The following is a 21,735-nucleotide window of genomic DNA, read 5'->3' on the forward strand; positions in this document are numbered from 1 at the left end:
TAGTGTTCCTGCCACATGTTTAGTATTATGGATTGAAGAACTAAGTAGAGAGGAGTATAAATTCTTTGCTGATTGCTCTGGTTTGTATCATGAAGTGATTCCATTGGAAAATAATACTGGGGAAAGAGAGAAAGGGAACATGAAAGCAGATGAAGAGACAAAAGCTGGAGAGAGATAGAAGAGGGAGATAAATCTGAAGAGAGAGAGATAGAGCAATGGAATAAATCTGGAGAGAGAGGTTGTTATGGAATATTGTTTATCAGCACTTCTGTCCTTGTGGGCAATCTCTTCCCACATGCTGGCATGTATTATCTTATATTACATACATTGTGATGGGGGGTTGGGAGTATGTATGAGAAATAAATTGACACAGCCCGAAGGGATTTCTCCCTGTCTTCTCCTTTTCTGCATGAGGGGATGGAGAGGGGGGTCACCGATTTAATGAAACGGAGGTGGATAAGCCTTGGCACATGTGCAAAACTTGGTACATTAACGACTTTTTCTGGCCTGTGAAACCCAGAGCTCACACACACACGTCAGACTAGCAGCAAAGATTGGAATTCCAGAAAGAAACACAATTTTCGTGGATTACAACAACGAGGGAGTATCTGTGTTGTATTAGTAGGGAAGGGGAAAGCTCGTGGTGTAGTGGGCAGGTGAGGAAGGAGGAGAAGGGGAGACATTATTGAGGAAAATGGAAGAAAATGAGGAAGGGGATGAACAGGCCCTGGACGTCAGAAGGGGCATCAACAAAAGGCGTGCAGATCACACAGATGAGGTAGAACACGGGAGCAGAGGTATTAAGAGTAGAAATATAGTTAATAGCAGCTCAATGGAAAGGGAAGATAATTATTTTTTTTAATTTAATGAAGGAGATGACAACCTCCCCTGACTAGTAAGTCTAGAGGAGAAACTTAAAAAAATAAATGAAGCATGGGAGGTTAGCTGTAACCAATTAACACTAGTTACACAAAGAGTTGATGAACTGGAAGAACTGAAGAAGGAGAACCAAAACCGAACTAAAGAAATAGAAGAATTAAAAAGACAGTTAAAAGAAGTGAAAGTTGATAATGAGGAATTAAAGAAGAAGAATAAAGAGAATAAAGAGTCCATAACAAAAGAGGTACAGGGTTGGAGAAGAGTCCAAGAGAACAACAAAAATCGAATTTAGAGATATAGTAAAACAATGGATCAAAGAACAAATTAAGGACACATTTATTAAAGTGATGAGGGAGTAGGAGAATACAGGTAGTCGTCGACTTACGACCTATGCGACTTACGACTGATCGACTTTACGACCACGAGATGGTGCAATAATATCTAACATTTAATAGAGTAATAGAATTGCAATGTTATGCCTGGCAGTGCAGTACATTACTCCGCACGCTGCGAGACGCGAGTACGATAGTTTTCGCAGGCTGCCGGCAGCGTCAGCATCCCAACCAGCTAAATATTCTTTCATTTTGTTTGTTTGAAGTAAAATGTTTCTTAATTTTGCATTGCATTTTGTATTTTTGTATGTGTTGCAATTAATAAAATATAACAAACTTTTTATACCTAGGCTAGTTTGTTGCCGATAACAATATGTTAGGTACAGTACTTAAACGAAAAGAATGTGTTTTATTGAAATTAAAAAAATCCTAATTTTGCCTTACATTTTGTATTTTTATGTTTTGCAATTAATAAAATGTAACTATTTTTTTATGCCTAGTCTGTTGTCGATGACAAAATGTTCAGCACAGCATTTTGTATTTTTATGTTTTGCGATTAATAAAATGTAACAGTAAACTTTGTTTATGCCTAGTCTGTTGTCGATAACAATATTTTCGGTACAGTACGTAAACGAAAAGAATGCGTTTCGAAATATTTTTTTCCTAATTTTGCTTTACAATGATTTTAATGTAACCAACAAAAAAGGATTTGTAGGTCAAAGATGACAGGACTTTATTCAGTATGCGTAGGCCACGTTTCCTAACGAAAATGATAAAAAGTTAATGAATATTAAACAACGTAGCTCAAAGATAATAAGATTTTATTCAGTATGCATACATTTCCTAAAGAAAGTCTGATGGTAAAATAATACAAAGGTTAACAAATACAGTATTAAATATCATAGGTCAAAGATGATAGGATTTTATTCAATATGCTTAGGCCTAGGCTACGTTTCCCAAAGAAAATCAGATGAAATTATATAAAGGTTAAAAATACTATACAACATAGTTCAAAGATGCTAAGATTATTTCAGTATGCTAAATATACAATATATATATATATATATATATATATATTATATAAAGGGTAATATATACTGTATATATATATAGACCGACTTGCGTCCAGATCGACTTACGACCTGTCTGTCGGAACCGAACTCGGTCGTAAGTCGACGACTACCTGTATAGGAAGAGACTTAGCAGATATAAAGAAATGTATAATTATATTAGGGATGGAAGAGAAGCATAATCTAAATAGAACTACAAGAGTAAAGGAGAAGGGAAAGTAAACAAGGTATTAAAAGTAGTTCAAGAAGATAAGAAATAGGGAAAGAAATTGAAGAAATATATAGACTTGGGAAATACAGTATAAACAAGACTAGACCAATTAAGGTTAAATTCAGGTCACAAACGACAACAGAGAATGTCTTATCAGAAACAGGAAAACTAGCGGAAAGTGATCAGTACAGACAGGTATGGATAAAAAGAGAGATGAATAAAAAGGAGAGAGAGGAAGAGAAAACAAAAAGAACCGAAGCTAGGGAAAAAATGAGAACAGAACAGAGTCAGACAAAGAGAAATTCTATTGGAGAGTAGTGGATATGAAAGTGAAAAAGGGTTCATAGGAGAGAAAAACAGAAGGGAAACCGAAAACAGGATGGCGGTAACAGAAAATTAAAAGTGTCCTTCACAAATATAGATGGATTGATAACAGGATTGAATGAAGTGAATGATTACCTGATGGAAAAGGAACCTAACATTTTTGGAATTGTGGAGACAAAATTGAAAGGTCCATTACCACCCAACAATGTAGGACATGGTGCATATAATTATTGGATTAGAAACAGAGAAGTAAAACAAGGGGGGTGGAGTTATGTTCTTGACTAGGAAGGATATAAATGTGAGGAATGTTACATATGGAAAGAATAGAGTGGAAATAATCATGATGGAAATAGAGGATAGGGACAAGAAGAGCAGGAAGTTTGTAGTAAATTATGTGCCTCCTAAAACAGCTTTGTGGGAAGAGAGAGAACACAAAAATATATTAGAAGACACAAGGATAACACTAAATAAGATAATGAAAGATGGAGGAAGAATAATTATAATGGGTGACTTGAATTGTAAAGAAATCTGCTGGGAAGAAATGACAGTGAAGGGTGGAGACGGCCTATGGGGAAATATACTACTTGATATGATTATAGAACATAAATGACACAATGGATACAAGAGAATACTAGGTATAGAAATGAAGTGCCATCGAGACTAGACCTAATAATCACATCAGAACCTGAAATAGTGGACAAGATTAAATATAAGACACCACTAAGTAAAAGTGACCAGATATTAGTAGAACTGGAACTAAATGAAGAAAAATACATGAGAAAAAATGAACAATATAGAAAAGGAAGATTGATGTATAGAAAAACAAATTTTGATAAAATGAGAAAATTTGGTCAAAAAGCAGACTGGGAAAGAAAAACAGTAGAAGAGAAATGGAATATTTTGACAACAATTTATAAGAAAGGAGTGGAAAAGTATGTTCCAAAACAAAAACAAGAAAAAGGATACGTAAAATGTTGGTACAACAAAAGATGTAGAGTTAAAAGATAAAAGGGATAAAGCTTGGATAAAATGGAGGAAAGACAAAAAAAAAAAACTGAAAAATGGAAAATATATACTGATTATAGAAATGAATATGTACAAGTGCGCAGAGAAGAAAAGAGAAAACATGAAAAGGATGTCATAGAAAAATGTAAAGATCAACCAAAACTATTTTATAGATTTGTAAACATATACATATACCAAGGTTTTTTCCCCCTTACAAGGGAGGTAGCCAAAAAGGAAAAGGCATAAAATCATTCCCACCCATTCCATCCCTGAATACACTCCACACCCCTCCACCCTCCCTCTCAACTTAGCACCTCCTGGATGACAGGTCATCCCTGCACCTTGTCCACTGCCCTGGGTCAGAAGCAGTGTCACAAGACACAGCACATCCACAGCAAGGCCACTTCATTAAATCGGCGACCCCCCCTCTCCATCCCCCCATGCATAAAGGAGAAGATGGGGAGAAATCCTTTCGGGCTGCGTCAAAATTTGCTCACACATACTACCTCACCCCCTATAATGCATCACAACATTATCCTTATACTACCATTCTCCATTCACCCGTCTTCTGTCCTCTCCCGTCCTTCCTCAACAGACATTCCCCTCTTCCCCAAAGCCCCCTTCACCCCATCCATCCACCTCATCCTAGGACGTCCCTTCATGTTCACTCCCTCCACATCTGCCTTCCATACCTCTTTTACTAGTCTTTCTTCACTCATTCTCTCCATGTGTCCAAACCATCCTAATACTCTTTCATCAATCCTATCTCCCAACCCCCTTTCCACCCCTGTTCTCCTCCTCACCTCCTCATTTCTCACTCTATCCAGCCTAGTAACCCCCATCATACTTCTCAGACACCTCATCTCAAACACATTCAAACTCCTTCTCTCTTCCTCTCTTATGTTCCATGTTTCTGCCCCATATAGTGCTGTTGGCACAATCACTCCTTCATAAAGTTTCCTCTTATCATCCATTCCCAAATGTCTATTCCTCATTACACTTTTTAATCCACCAAGGCATTTACTTAGCGGAAATGGTCCGCTAAGTTGACTATTTTCCGCTAGCTGGCCAGATGCGCGTCTATGGAAATAGCTCAATTTAGCGGGAATGGTAAGCTAAGTTGAGCATTTTCCATCAACTGGCCACATGCGTGTCTCAGAGTCCAATGTTACCAGATGTTACCAGATTGTGGTGGTGGAGTCAAGGAAAAATTTATAATTTAGTATTTTGGAGGTATATAAATATACGTACATACATACATACATATACCAAGGCTTTTTCCCCCTTCCAAGGGAGGTAGCCAAAAAGGGAAAGGCATAAAAACACTCCCACCCATTTCATCCCTAAATACACTCCACACCCCTCCTACCCTTCCTCTCATCTGAGCACCTCCTGGATGACGGGTCATCCCTGCACCCTGCCCACCGCCCTGGGTCAGAAGCAGTGTCGCAAGACACAGTACATCCACAGCGAGGCCGCTTCATTTAATCGGCGACCCCCCCTCTCCGTCCTCCTTTGCATATAAGGCGAGGACGGGGAGAAATCCCTTCGGGCTGCGTCAAAATTTACTCACACATACTACCCCACCCCCCACTTCCCCGCCCATTCCTCCTCATGCAGTCACAACATCATCCATATACAACCATTCTCCACTCACCTCTGTCTTCCGTCCTCTCCCTTCCTTCCTCAACCGACATTCCCCTCTTCCCCAAAGCCCCCTTCACCCCATCCATCCACCTCATGTTCACTCCCTCCACATCTGCCTTCCATACCTCTTTTACTAGTCTTTCTTCACTCATTCTCTCCATGTGTCCAAACCATCCTAATATTCTTTCATCAACCCTATCTCCCAAATCCTTTTTCACCCCTGTTCTCCTCCTCACCTCCTCATTTCTCACCCTATCTAGCCTAGTAACCCCCACCATACTTCTCAGACACCTCATCTCAAACACATTCAAACTCCTTCTCTCTTCTTCTCTTATGTTCCAGTTTGCCCGCGTTTTTCTTAGTGTAAACATAAACATGCTGAAAGCTTCTTCCAAGGAAAAGAGAGTAAGGCTCTCTCTAGCTACTAAGCTGGAAATAATTGAAAAGTTAGAAAAAGGCGAGAACCATGCCAAGCTCATGGAAGAATACAACATTAAAAAGATGCAGATGTACGAAATTAGGAAGAAGAAAGAAGAACTAAAGAAGCTGAATGCAAGCAGAGGTTTGTAGTGTAACGGGCAAGTCTAAGATGCTAAGTCTGAAATCTCAGAAGAAGCCAAAGTTTGAAAAGTTGGACCAGGCTGTCTACAAGTGGTACAAGCAGCAAAGGGCTGAGGGCCTTCCAGTGAGGGATCCAGAGCTGCGCAGTGCAGCTATGATGTTTGCTGAGAGGCTAGAAGTTCCGGACTTTAGTGCTAATGACGACTGACCGTCAAGATTTTCACGTCGGCATGGCATCAGACAGAAGAGGATTTTAGGGGAGAGGTGTAGTGCGGACTACGAAAGTGTGAAGCCCTTCGTCGAGAAAATTCAGAACATTAAGAGGGAAGGTGGCCTTGCTTACTGGCAAATATATAATGCGGACGAGACTGGCCTCCCGCTATGTAGGGAGTCAAATACCGAACCAGAGTTAGCGGAAATAAGCTCAAGCTGGCGGAAAATTCCGCTAAATAGGGGGTCGAAAAAGACCTCCAATTTAGCGGAAAATTCACTTTAGCGGACTGGACCTTGGCTGAATTAGTTCATTAAATCGGGCTTCTACTGTATAGCAAACATGATAGGAGCCAGTACCAACACTTATAGAACACCACCTACCATTTCATCCCATTTTGAGTATTTGTCTCTAATTGCTACCCTCATTTTTCTCTCAGTCAGGAAGTCTTCCATCCATTCTAATAGTTTACCTTTGATGCCACCTATTGATTCTAATTTTCTTATTAATTACTGGTGTGGTACTTTGTCAAATGCTTTTTGTAGATCTAGATAGGCACAGTCTGCCCATCCATCCCTCTCTTTTATTATATCTATTAGTCTTGAGTAGAAGTAGATCAGGTTTGTTGTACATGATCTTCCTTGTCTAAATCCAAATTGGTTTGGGTTTAGTAGATTTTTCTTCCAGGTGTTTAACCCATCTACTTTCGATCGCTTTTTCACATATTTTAGCTACTGTGCTTGTTAAGGAGACTGGTCTGTAGTTAGTTGGATTTTCTTTTTTTCCTCCTTTATATATTGGTACAATGTTTGCATTTTTCCAGTCTTGTGGTACCTTTCCTTCTTTGAGCAAGCATTTGATTATGGCGTGTATTTTATATGTTAATTCTTCCACCCATTCTTTCAGTATCCAATTTCCAATTCCATCTGGACCATGCAATTTTCTGACATCAAGGTGTTTTATTTGGTCACGAACTTCCTTCTTTGTTACAGTTATTTCCTTCATTGGAGAGGATTTCTGTCTCTCAATTCCCTCACAGTTAGGTGTGTTCTCAATTGTGAATACTAATTTGAAGTGATTGTTCATAACTTCTGCCATTTTTTTTTCTTTTGTTTATTCATGACTTCCTTGGCACAGCTTTTCTATTTCTTGCTTGTTTTTTACTTTACCGTTCACATATCTGTAAAATAGTTTCAGTTGTTCCTTGCATGTGTGTTGAATTGTACAAGAAGTAGATAAACAACAAATGTTTTGAATTAGTTCAGATTCAGATATGTTTTGAACTCAAAATGCATTGTGTAGATTATAATATTGGTTGTGTGGTCCACTACTTTTATGTACACCAGAATTTGAGTACACTATAAACTGTATTCAGTTTACCAGCATTTATCCAGGTCTGAGGATATGGGTCTCATCCACCATACCAAAAGAGGAGCAGATGTTAAGTGCCCAAAGTAACATAAAGTACTATATATTCCAGGAATTTGGATGTATGAAGAGATACCTGATTGATTTTAGCTTAGATTTAATATGACCGCTCGCTCGGGATGTCTATATAAAGCAAAACATGAATTCAGATGACCATGACAACAGGATTTACTCTGTCACAGCAGGGTCACTAAACACTACATTTCTCCCCTTTTAATAAACATAACTTATAGTTACACATCCAACCCATCAGGGAGTCTATGGATGCGACTGGAACATCGTATCTCTTTTGTCTGTAGTGGATAATCTTGGTTATTACTTACAAGGTCTTCTCTTGGAGGTTCTACATTAACATTATCTTCAGTCACAGGTGAATCCAATATTGGATTACTAGAAACATCTACTTTAACAGAAGAGTTATCTATGGAAGTATCAATTAAATGGTTACTCTTAGGTTGGCCAAAATCACCCACAAATCTAGGCATAATTTGATCTGCATGTCTTTTCCAAATGATATTTCCCAAACTTTGAACCTTCACCTTATAATTTCTTGAACCAAGCACTTCATCAGTCTTTCCTTCCACCCATGGAAAACCTTTACCAAAATTGTGAACAGACACTTCATCATTCAGCCCATATAAGGGCTCTTCCTCATTAAACTCTTCATCATTCAATCTACTGGAAGACATGTCCTGCACTCTAACAGCTTCTACAGTACCCTTGAAAACTCTGTTAAACGTAACTCCACTGGAGACTTACCAGTTGAAGAACTGATGGTACATACATACATATAACAAGGCTTTTTCCCCCATACAAGGGAGGTAGCCAAAAAGGAAAAGGCATAAAATCATTCCCACCCATTCCATTCCTGAATACACTCCACACCCCTCCACCCTCCCTCTCATCTTATCACCTCCTGGATGACGGGTCATCCCTGCACCTTGTCCACTGCCCTGGGTCAGAAGCAGTGTTGCAAGACACAGCACATCCACAGCAAGGCCGCTTCATTAAAACAGCGACCCCCCCCCCTCTCCGTCCCCCCATGCATAAAAGGAGAAGCCAAGGAGAAATCCCTTCGGGCTGCGTCAAAATTTGCTCACACATACTACCTCACCCCCCATCCCCCCGCCCATTCCACCCCATGCATCACAGCATCATCCATATACAACCATTTTCCATTCACCCCTGTCTTCTGTCCTCTCCTGTCCTTCCTCAACAGACATTCCCCTCTTCCCCAAAGCCCCCTTCACCCCATCCATCCACCTCATTCTAGGACATCCCTTCATGTTCACTCCCTCCACATCTGCCTTCCATACCTCTTTTACTAGTCTTTCTTCACTCATTCTTTCCATGTGTCCAAACCATCCTAATACTCTTTCATCAACCCTATCTCCCAGTTCCCTTTCCACCCCTGTTCTCCTCCTCACCTCCTCATTTCTCACTCTATCCAGCATAGTAACTCCCATCATACTTCTCAGACACCTCATCTCAAACACATTCAAACTCCTCTCTTCCTCTCTTATGTTCCATGTTTCTGCCCCATACAGTGCTGTTGGCACAATCACTCTATAACTAGTATATATTTTCCATTTTTCAGGTCTTTTGTCTTTCTTCCATTTTATCCAAGCTTTATCCCTTTTTTCTTTTAACTCCCTACATCTTTTGTTGTACCAACACTTTACATATCCTTTTTCATGTTTTTGTCTTGGAACATAATTTAACCATAATTGGTCTGGTCTTGTCTATATTGTATTTCCCTAATCTATTTCTTCAATTTCTTTCCCTATTTCTTGTTCATCTTCTTGAACTATTTTTGATACCTTGTATATTTTTTCCTTCTTTACTCTTGTAGTCCTATTTGGATTATGCTTATCTTCCATTCCTAATATAATTATACATTTCTTTTTATTTGCTAAGTCTCTTATTACATTCTCCTCTCTCATCACTTTAATAACTGTGTCCTTAGTTTGTTCTTTCATCTGTTGTTTCACTATATCTCTAAATTCAATTTTGTTATTCTCTTGGACATTTTCCAACCACTTACCTCATTTGCTATGGACTCTTTATTCTCTTTATTATTCCTCTTTAATTTCTCATTCTCATCCTTTACTTCTCTTAACTGTCTTTTTAATTCTTCTATTTCTTTAGTTCGATTTTGATTCTCCTTGTTTAGTTCTTCCAGTTTATCAACTCTTTGTGTAACTAGCACTAGTTGGCTAAACCTAACCTCCCGTGCATAATATTTATTATATTGAACCTGAATAACCATTTTACCTAAAACCTCTATGTTTCTATTATCATAAGCATTAAGGTTTTTGTGACAGGGTTTAATGTTCAAATTCAACTTTTTTACCCACTCTTTGGTCAAAGTCAATACAACAGCACCACTCTCCACTTCTGACGGCATTTCAAACAATACTAGTCCCACAGTCAATCTGAAATAAACTTCATTATAATGAAAAGCACCAACATGTTTTCTCACCATTAACAATTTATCATTAAAATCCTCACCATTCAGAACCATAAAATTTTTCTTGCTCTTGCCTGTAATAATTGAAACTTTATATTCAATTTTCTTTCCATTAATCTAGGAGAAAGAGGTTTCTACTCTTTACATACTCTTTGTAAATTACCCTTTTTATGGCACAAATTACACCTAAGGTAAACCTACTATCATGTGAATATTCATGATGTCTACAAACTTTATTCACCAATTTAACATCAGACTTGTTGTGGGCTCACAAACATAAGCTTTTTCCAAATTGTGATTTTTTCCAAAACTTTAACCAAGGTCATGTTCCTAATATCTGTATCCAAGGATACTAAGTTTGAAAAATTCACTTCATTTTCCATTGCCGTAAACAACTGGTCTCTCATTCTAGAATCAAACTGTTCTGCATATAACTCATTTATAGAGTTATCCTTCCTCTTTTTCCTTTGTTGGAATACCAAAAGGCTCCTGTGATAGGAAGGTTTGATTACATAATGTGCTTTCAACAAAGAAACAAGAATATCATAGGACTTGGGTCTGGTAATTATGGTGCACGCAGATTACCTAGAACATTAATTTTTTTTTTATCTCAATGACACTAAAATAATATTCTTCTTTTTAACATCTTCACTGATAGATAAGCTACCATGATTAGCCTCAAATAGGTTAATCCATAGATCCAAAGTAATTTATGATGGATGAAATGGGTAAATTTTTTATTGATTTACTGCCATTTCTAACAATACAAAGAATGAACCAATATCTCAATGCTTAGGCAATGTTCCAAAACAAACATTTAAATCAAACCTCAAATCTGCATTAAGTTTGGATGATTCAATCACACCTGTGGACTGAGTTATAAATTCAACCACAATAGAGTTTTGTCTAATGCCAGGTTATATTATTGAGCTTAAGGTAGAACCCTGTACTGTAGTGATCATGATCATTAAATGGATGGGGTGGTGCGAGAGGTGAATGCAAGGGTAGTGGATCAGGGGTTGGAGATGATTAAAGAAAATGGAGAAAAGTGGGAGGTGAGCCAGTTGTTGTTTGCTGACAACACTGCGCTTGTAGCAGGATCAGAGGAGGGATTAAGGAAGTTAGTGATAGAGTTTGAGAAGGTGTGTGAAAGAAGGAAGCTGAAGAAAAATGTGGGTAAAAGTAAGGTGATGAGATGTACAAGGGGGGAGAGTGACAGCAGGCTGGAAGTGAGCATTAAGAGTGAAAGACTGGAGGAAGTGGATAGTTTCAGATACTTGGGTGTGAATGTGGCAGGAAAGGGAGGAGTGGGGGTGGAGGTAGAATGTAGATTGAGAGAAGCAAGTAAATGCCTTGGTGGATTGAAAAGTGTAATAAGAAATAGACATCTGGGAATGGATGCTAAGAGGAGGTTATATGAAGGAGTGATTGTGCCAACAGCATTGTTCGGGAAAGAAACATAGAACATGAGAGAGGAAGAGAAAAGGAGTTTGAATGTGTTTGAGATGAAATGTCTGAGAAGTATGATAGGGGTTACTAGGCTAGATAGAGTGAGAAATGAGGAGGTGAGGAGGAGAACAGGGGTGGAAAGGGAACTGGGAGATAGGGTTGATGAAAGGGTATTAGGATGGTTTGGACACATGGAAAGAATGAGTGAAGAAAGATTAGTAAAAGAGGTGTGGAAGGAGTGAATATGAGGGGGCATCCTAGGATGAGATGGATGGATGGGGTGAAAGGGGCATTACAAAATAGAGGAATGTCTGTGGAGGAAGGACGGGAGAGGACAGAAGATAGGGACGGATGGAGAGGGGTTGTGTATAGATGATGGTGTGATGCATGAGGGGGAGTGGGTGGGGGGGGTGAGAGAAAAAAAAATTGATGCAGCCCGAAGGGATTTCTCCCTGTCTTCTCCTTTTCTGTATGAGGGGACGGAGAGGGTGGGTCGCCAATTTAATGAAGTGGCCTTGCTGTGGATGTGCTGTGTCTTGCGATGCTGCTTCTGACCCAGGGCAGTGGACAGGATGCAGGGATGACCCTTCATCCAGGTGCCAAGATGAGAGGGAGGGAGGAGGGTGGAGGGGAGTGGAATATATAGGAAATGGAATGAGTGGGAGTGGTTTCTATGCCCTTTTCTTTTTGGCTACCCTCCATGTAGGGGGAAAAAGCCTTTGATATATGTATGTATGTATCTTTATAGCAGAAATGTGAAAGTATTGCATGCTTAACAATGCACTAAATTAAATTGTATTTTATCTTATTCTAATCCTGGTGGGTTCTCTGAGCAGATAAAATTGTCTAGCATTTGTCAGAAGAAAATCGTGAATGTATGTCATCCTAGGAAAAGGGTGAGCTTATTCAGACAATAAGCCCAAAAAAGTGTGTGGCATTTGTCAGAATGTATCAAAGATAGAGGGAAAAGCTGATATTGAAAGGGAGATAATTATGAAAATGAGGTGAGAGCATGAGACTCTTCTTAAGTGTATAAAATTGATAATATCATAGTATAAAATGCATATTAGAATATTTTTAAATGGGGTTTCAGATTGCTTTCATTATTGAAAGCAACATATAAATCTTATACTGTTCACCACCATGTGATACTGCTGAAGGAAACCTACAATATGCAAAGGGTCAACCCTTTGACAGTCAGGGAATACCTATGCATTGTGTTTTGAATGTTTTCACTGTATTTACCTAGTTGTATTTTGCGGGAAGGGGAGCTATGCTCATGGTGTCCCGCCTTTGTATCTCGCAGTGTCTAGTTTACTTTTAAACTCATGAATGGTTTTTGCGCATACTATTTCATTATCCAGTTTGTTCCAAGTGTCCACTACTCTATATGGAAAACTCTTTTTCTTCAGTTCTCTTCTGTAGCTATGTTTTTTGGTTTTCTTTCCATGTCCTCTTGTGTTTCTCTTGTCCCAGTTTAGTAAGTCCTCTCTATCGAGAATCTCTGTGCCTTTCATGATTCTGTAGATGGTCAGTAGGTCACCTCTCTCTTCTTTGCTCCAGTGTCGGTAACTCCATTTTAGCCAATCTCTCCTCATATGATAGGTTTGCAAGTGCAGGTGCCATTTTTGTTGCTTTCTTTCTATTTTCTTTATATTCTTTTTGGGACTGGGTGACCACAGTGTCACCGCATACTAGTCTAGGCCTTATCAATGTAACCAATATTTTTTTTTATTATGTCTTCGTCCAAGTGTGATTGATTTCTTGTTCAATCTCATACATTAAGTAGTAATTATGGTTTTATTTCATAGACTTACACTTTTTTACATTTTTACACTTGCACAGATATATAGTACAATGTGAATAATATTAAATTACTCTGTCCAGAATGGCATACTGGTTGGTGCAGCACTGGAGAATGGCTCGCTAACTGCACCAGGACCTACAGCTCAAGCTTCAGGGACTGCACACCATAGGCCATTGCCTCTCAGCTTTGCAAATTTGGAATACTGCCTGCCTGACAACGAGGAATACCAACCAGAAACTGGTAAGGTCACTGTGGTGCAGAGAAACAACTGATATGACCATATACTTATGTAGTCATTTCAGTTAGAGAGTATAGAACCAAATGAAAATTGGTCCTTTCCTGTATACTACAATTAAGTAAATTAGATCAACACAGTGAAGAAATCACCCAGCTAATAGTGGATAGTGAGGTTTTGAGTAGGTTTCAGCTCAGGCAGAAATAATGACTGAAAGTTACTAATCTGTTATCACAAAGGAGAGTTTTTTGAAAGCCCAATTGTAGTATATAGGAAAAGAGCAGTGCTCCTTAGGTTCTGTCTCCTATTCTTTAATTTTCTATCATAGCTAGCCTCTAATTCATGTACAGTTCCAATTTAATCTATATTCTTCATTTCCAATTATGATATTTAGATTTGAACTCGTGTATTGTTTAAATCTGAACTATATCACCTTCTAAGCTATTCCACGTATCTATGCATCTATATGGAAAACTGTATTTCTTCACACCCTTTATAAATGTAGTTTTTATTTGCTCCCATGATTTCTTAAAGCCCTCCCATCTTTAATCAAATCTCTTCTGTCTATGCAATCTATACCCTTTAGTGTCCTGAATACTGTAATCATATCACTTTTCTCTTTGATCTTTCAAAGTTGGCACACCCAGTACATTTAGTCTTTCCTCATATAGTTTATATGCCAGGCTGGGGACCAGTTTGGTTGCTGCTGAGAAAGAATTTGGGTTTAGAGGATAGCAATATTGAAGTGAGGGAAATTCTCAATCTTTTGAGATTGTTGAATGTGAGAAAACCTTCCTGATGTGATCTCAAACTGGATATTTAAAGAATGTAGAGAACAACTGGTGGACAAGATTCACAGTCTTATGGCATGTCTATGAGGGATATCGGTATGCTGAAAATTAATTTCTTTTTACAATTTTTCAAAAACTTGTGGGAAAATAATTTGAAGTATGCGCAACATTCTGGTGAAGTAATAGTGCTGTTTGCCATTACAGTATTTACTATTATTTACTGGTACTTCTAAAAAAGTGTCTTGAGTGAACAACGTCCCTGTTTAAAGGGACATAAGGCTAGCTTATATGACATTTACATTTGATGTTTTTGGTCTATAAAATTCTAACCGCCTTGTGGAGCTGGTTTGCCACTTCGCATGGCGGTCCCAAGCCCAGATAAAGGAGGAGGGTTGGGAGGACAGGCTTAGCAAGCCGCTCCCGTAAAAATAGCCATTGCTTAAGAATCTCAGAACCAGCCTCGGAATTGACCAAGAGAACTGGAGGAGGCTGGTTGCTGGCAGGTGTAATGGCCTAACGGGAGATGGGTGAGAAGGGTGAGAAGAAAGTATATTTTACATCTGTCAATATATACTGACAGTGAAATGAAAAGGCAATAAATGTAGTTCAAATGGATATGGTCACAATTAGTAAGATATAGTACCATAAACACTATAGACCCACTTCCAAAAACTAGGTCTAGAAAATAATTCATACTCATGATACTCTGTCAATCCACATGGTATGCTGAAGCAATACCCCTGACAAACATTAAGACAAGGGTATGCCTTTGGAGATACAAAGTGAGAGATGTCAAAGAAAGGGAATATTTGACACAATTTAGCAGGAATTGATAGGATTGTTCAGTCATGGCCTTTGGTATATGTATGTATGCATGTATTGTCTTTTTTAAATCTCTGTATTATTACATAACTTTGATAGTCATTAGGTGTACCCGAGCACTTGTATTTCTTATAAACCTGTCTCCTTTTAGCAATACTTTTTTCAGTTTCTTTGTCAAGCCATTTTAGGTGAGCCTGATTTGGGGGGCATCTGTCCTTAAATTGGATGTAAGTATGAATCATCTTAGTAAGCATATTTTGAAACATTTCCCACATCTGATCTAAAGGTCTTTTGCTTAATTTTGCCTACCAACCTCTAAGCTGAAGCTCCTGACATAGTCCTATGAACTAAGCTTTACTGAAATCAGGTATTTTAGAAACACAAGTATCTATTCTAAAATTTCTTAGCAGTTTGAATCTAAGTTTTGATTGCTATTTGCAATAGTTTCACCAACTTTTACATTGGTTATCATGCTTTCACAGCTAGTTATCAATAGATCGAGTAAGTTTTCATGTCTAGTGGGCTCTTTTACATGCTGAACTAAGTAATTGTCCCCAAGAAAATCTATCAAGCAACTACCTATATGGCCATGTTCTGGGGTCATCCAATCAATGTCAGTAAAATTAAAATCGCCCATTATCAATAAGTCCCAGTTGCAGAAACTAGACAGTTCTTGAAACATTTTGTCATCTGCTAATGATAATGTTTTTAGCCTATATATTACACCTACATTCAATTTTGTCCATTTGTTTGTGTTAATTGTACCCACAAACTATCATATACATCCTGTTTCACTTTCTCTAAAACACAGGCTTGGACATTGCTTTTAATGTACAACAGAATGCCCCCACCTCTCTTGTGGTTTCTCTCCTGATGAAAGTGTTTAAATCCCACAATATTAAATTCAGCTTCAAACTCTCCACCATTTAACCATGTTTTGGTTATTCCTATCATATCGAGATTTTTGCTTTTGACATATGCTTGTATTTCTTGAAATTTGTTCCTAATGCTACAAGCATTAAATTACATGGTTTTAAGAAACTTGTGATTATTGACACATTTTGAGTTTCAACATCATGCCTAACATAATTTTGTTCTTTATTGACACCTTGCTCCATGTTGATATTTGGTCCTTCATTGACATTCAATGCCTCATGGACATTTGCCCCATCACAGACATCTGGTCCCTCATGGACATCTGATCACTTTTGTACACCTTGCCCCCCCTACGTCACTGTGTTCCACACTGGCCTCCCGTCATTCATTGATATTCTGTCCGGCATCCCTTCCTAAAATTATATTCTGTCCTCCAATTATATTATATCCTACCATGATATTTTGTCCACTATTATTACACCAGATCATGATATTTTGTCTTCCACTATTATTACATCCCATCGTGATATTTTGTTCTTCAATATCATTACATCCCATCATGATATTTTGTCCTCCACTATAATTACATCCCATCATGATATTTTGTCCTCCACTGTCATTATATCCCATTGTGATATTTTGCCCTTTGACATTACATTCTAATGTAATATTTCATCCTCTGCCGACATTATATCCTAAAATTTTATTTTATCCTACACAGACGTATTGCTCTACATTATTGCTATATCCTATATACCCTACTCTATTTTCCCCAATACACTCTATTTCCCCTTCCCTTTGAGTTTCTATCTCAAAAAAGGAACTAGTTCATTACAAACTCCCACAATGAGGTTTGTAAGAACATCTTTGCCTCTGTGAGTAAGGTGTATCTTATCAGAAGCATAAAGGTCATGACGCTTGGAAAAGAGATACCAAGGATCAAGAAAGGGGTATCCCAGTTGTGTGCACAATTGTGATATCCTCTCATTGATCCCTATGTCTATACTGTTCAAACATGAGCCAGTGTATATCCTCGGAAAGATCCCACAGACTGCGTGATGGCTTCCACGTTCCTTTATCTCCTGAAGGAGGACCTTGTAATTCCAAACAAGTTCCTCTGGTCTAACCCTACCCACATAGTTACTTCCTGTATGAACAATCATAACTGTGTCCGCCTTTGCTCCCTGATGGTCTGGGTACAATCAGTGATCCTATGGCAGCGGTTGACATCCTTCTGCTGCAGGATGTCATCATAGCATCACACCATGGAGTCCCCCACCACCAAGAACTCATGATTTTCAGCCACCTCATCTTCCATCAGAGCAAAACAATTGGCTAGAGCCAGTGGTTGCTCCTCAAGGCACTTGCTTACTGAACATAGGCTCAACAAATGAGACCCCATGGAGTACCACTCGCTCACAACAGTGGCAGAAGTGGAAGAGGTGGAATGCTCTTTGGGTTGTGGGGAGGATTCACTCTTCTCACAGAATGCACTCTTGAGAAGATAAATTTCCTCCTTGTACATCCTGAGATGGTCCTCCAGGTTCACGCAACCTTCACAAGCCATTTTGCTCCTCCTTCAGCAATACAAACAGCAAAGAGAAAATATAAATCAACAAAAGAAACAAAAGTGGTCACTAACTAAACTAAATACACAAAGCTTACTCTGGTTACCTTATACTATTACTCCTACCTATGGAGTACAGTAACAGACTACTGTTTTGATTCTAAATTACTAGAACACTACACTTTATCTTGTACCTGTAACTGTATAGTGCTATATGTACACAATTACAATAGTGCTATATGTACACAATTACAAAAGCACAATACAATCACTTGTCACTATTCAAAGACATAAACTTCACAGGAAGTAATAAACTTAACAAAATGTATTCGCTAGCTGGTGTCTTGGCAGAAAAGAGTTCTCTAGCTGAGGTCACAGAGCAGGCTGATCTAGCTGAGGTCACTAAGCAGACTGCCTTTCAAACCCTGTCTCTTGTTTAAGATTGGCTTCGCTATGCCTTATCCTTTTTGTAATATTTAGTGACCCTGCTGCAACTGTGTGAATCATATTGTCATGGTCACCTGAGATCATGTTTTGTTTTGTATTTACATCCTGAACGAGAAGTCATACTAAAGATAAGCAAAGGACCTATCAGCTGTTATTTATCAACCTCATATAGTACCCCATAGGCATAATAGTGGCAACAAGAAGAAACAGAGAACTAGACATAGTGCTGGTATAGTGGAAATACAAAAGTGTTTTATGTGACTGAGTTGGGGTAATTGGGGAGTGCATGTGGTTTTCAGGGTGATGCTATGAAGCGTGCCATCTATGTATCAATTTGAAGAATTCAAGAACCAGTGAGGATTGATTGTTGTTGCAATTATGCAGTGTGGTGTGTGACTGAATCATCTGGACTTGATGCAGTTTCAAAGTTTGATTTAAATGTTTGTTTTGGAACAGAGCATATGCATAAATGTATTGGTACACTTTTTGTATTGTTAGTAATGGCAGTAAATCAATTTATCTGTGTCATGGACTAGTCTTTGTATTTGAGTTGATGTATCAAACCCCACCTGCAATTTGATAAATGACTTCAATCCAGTAACTAGCATGTCTAATTTGCCTTTTAAAGGATTTTCAATCTTGACTAGGATAAAAAAAAAAGGGTGTGGTGCAAAAACTAGCTATTTAATATAAATTTTAACTTACACTAAATTAGAGGGTATGAGCAGGGCATGAGTGTGGGAGTCTGAGAGATCATGGCCTGCATCCCTTTATTTTGTATGAGGATGCACAACGCAAGTGCAAATGGGAAGTGCCAATTTGTTATATTTATAAAGCTACTCTATTTCTATTTACCTGGCTTCACAAAATCTATCCACTTTATTTTTGAGTGAAGAAGGTTTACAAATGATCAATTTCTGGTTATCTAGATTAATAGAAGAGCCTATCTATTTATACAAGGACGCTACTTCTTCGTGTCATCATTACCTCCAACCTCAGTCATAAAGAGCCCAAGTTGTGTACTCCTCTGCTGCTGGTTGTAAGTCCTGCAACTGGAACACTTATATAAGGGATAGTCTAATCCCATTTAATATCTTATCATCTAATTTAAGATAACCTACTAGTTGATTGGATTTAACATCTATACACATTTTCATTAAGGGTGGTGAGCAAATATGGATCTTGCTAGGTTGTGGCTTACAGTGCCACACCCGTGTCTCTTTGTATTATTACAACATGTCATGACACACCATGAAACTTGACATATGACACATCATGGAACATGAAAATCTGTCAAAGATTACTTTAGATATATGGATCAACCTATAAAGCTAATCTTGGTAGCTTGTCTATCACTGAAGATGTTAAAAAGAAGAACATTCTTTTAGTGTCATTGGGATAAGAAGTTTTTAATGTTCTAGGTAATCAGTGTGCACCAGAATTACCAGATTCCAAGTTATATTGTTTCTTTGTTAAAAGCACACATGTAGTCAAACTTTCCTATCACAGGAGCCTTTTGGTATTCCAACAAAACAAAAAGACGAAGAGTTTGTACATGAGTTATATGAAGAACTAAAAAAGGTAGTCAGTGAATGTGCATTTAGATCATAGTTTGATTCCAAAGGGAGAGACCAATTGTTTATGGAAGTGGAAAATGAAGTGTATTTTTCAAACTTAGTAGCCTTGGATATATATTAAATCTCTTCAATACGAGTCATATTCTTGGTGCAGCATCAGATGTCTGAGGTATGATGATTGATGCATCACAATACTTGTGCTATAAAATATAAAGTCACTGCTGTATTACTCACTCTCATTCACTGAGTAATAATAAATACAGAAAATGATCAAGCCAATTCACAGAATTCGGGGGTCACTCAGTTACAACTACAAAATAGATATAATCAAGATGCTGCCCAGCATCCTCGCATACCCATTCGTACCTCATGACACCTACATAGGCATCATTGTATGGAAAAGGTTAAACAACATGACCTCGGTTAAAGTCTTAGAAAAAAATCACAATTCGGAAAAAGCTTATGTTAGTGAGTCCACAATGTCACTGTCTGAGAATAAATTGGTGACAAAAGTTTTTAGACATTGTAGATATTCACATAATAGTAGGTTTGTTAAGTTTAGAAACATTAGGTATAATTTGTGCCATAATAAGGGTCATTTACAAAATGTGTGTAAAGAGGAAAAAACAGTTTCTCCTAGGTTTAATCGAAAGAAAAATTAATATAAATCTTCAATTAGTAAAGACAAGAGCAAGAAAAAACATTAAGGTTCTGAATGATGGTGAGGAAATTATTGATGATAAATTGTTAACCACTTCCACACGGTGACGCCTACGTAGGCAGCATGAGGAGCGAGTGGGTACGCGATGATGCCGACGTCGGCATCTTGATTATATTTATTGTAGTCGTACCTATGTAACCTCCATTCTATCTAAACTGGCTTCATCATATTTTCTATAGTTATAAAAATTCACGGGTGAAAGAGAACGAATGATTGAGCACTGACTTTATTTTTTATAATGCGATTATTATGACACAACATCGCACGTCGGGCAGCTAATGCTGCCAGACGTGCGATGTGCCCCGGAGTGAAGAGGTTAATGGTGAAAGAACATGTGGGTGCTCTTTGTCACAATGAAGTTTATTTCAGATTGAATATGAGACTAGTACCATTTGAAGTGCTGTTCGAAATGGACAGTAATGCTGGTGAGTTGACTTATGATAATAGAAACATAGAGGATTTAGGGTAAGTAGCAGAACTGGGTGTGTTATTGCCGCACAGGTAGTGCATTACTGAAAAATCTGGGGTGCATTTCCATCAATGCATATTATATACACATGTATGTATATATATATGCATACAAGAGGACATGGAAAGAAAATAAAAAAACATAGCTATAGAAGAGAACTGAAGAAAAACAGTTTTCCTCATAGAGTTTTGGACACTTGGAACAAACTGGACAATGGAATAGTATGCGCAAAAACCATTCATGAGTTTAAAAACAAACTAGACACTGCAAGATACAAAGGCGGGACATCACGAACATAGCTCCCCTTCCCGCAAAATACAACTAGGTAAATACAACTAGGTAAATACATGTGTATTGGCTGCTTGTTATTGTGGCAAAATAGCATGCCGTTGATACTTTAGGGTCTATATGGGGCGCCCCTACAGACCAGAGCCACACATCATTTTGTCTATGATAGAGGAAAACTCTTCATAGAGAAATGATGACACTTTTATACTACGACTATCCCTCCGTTATGCTGTCCCCCAACCCCTTGCTGCTGTCCTGTACCATTTCTCTGAGTATTCATTTTCTGCTGTGGGGGAATTCCCTGTGGTGGGGGAAAAGAATACTGCCACCAAGTATTTCCACTTGGATCGTAAGAGGCAAGAAGAAAGGGACGGGGAGTGGGACTAGGCATCCTTCTCCTTGTAGCCCCACTGGGGACATTCCTAAACGAAAAAGTAAAGGCATAAGAGGGTCTGGGAGTTTTCCGACCAGCACCCTAAGGTTTGGGTCTTTTAATGTGTGTGGATGTGGTACAGATGAGAGTAAAAGGGAAAAGATAGGTAGTATGT

General features: G+C 38.3%; 1 protein-coding gene across 1 annotated transcript in view; it reads left to right on the forward strand.

Annotated features, from left to right (window-relative positions):
• LOC143027613 (protein prune homolog 2-like) overlaps nt 1-21,735 on the forward strand; it is a 289,335-nt gene that overhangs the window by 36,901 nt on the left and 230,699 nt on the right. Inside the window, exon 3 of the mRNA XM_076188976.1 lies at nt 13,475-13,634. Within this exon, the coding sequence (XP_076045091.1) occupies nt 13,475-13,634 (160 nt within the window). The remainder of the gene's footprint in view (nt 1-13,474; nt 13,635-21,735) is intronic.

This window comes from Oratosquilla oratoria, chromosome 8 (assembly GCF_046742065.1).
Source record: "Oratosquilla oratoria isolate Oo_2021 chromosome 8, ASM4674206v1, whole genome shotgun sequence".
NCBI classification, from domain to species: Eukaryota; Metazoa; Arthropoda; class Malacostraca; order Stomatopoda; family Squillidae; genus Oratosquilla; species Oratosquilla oratoria.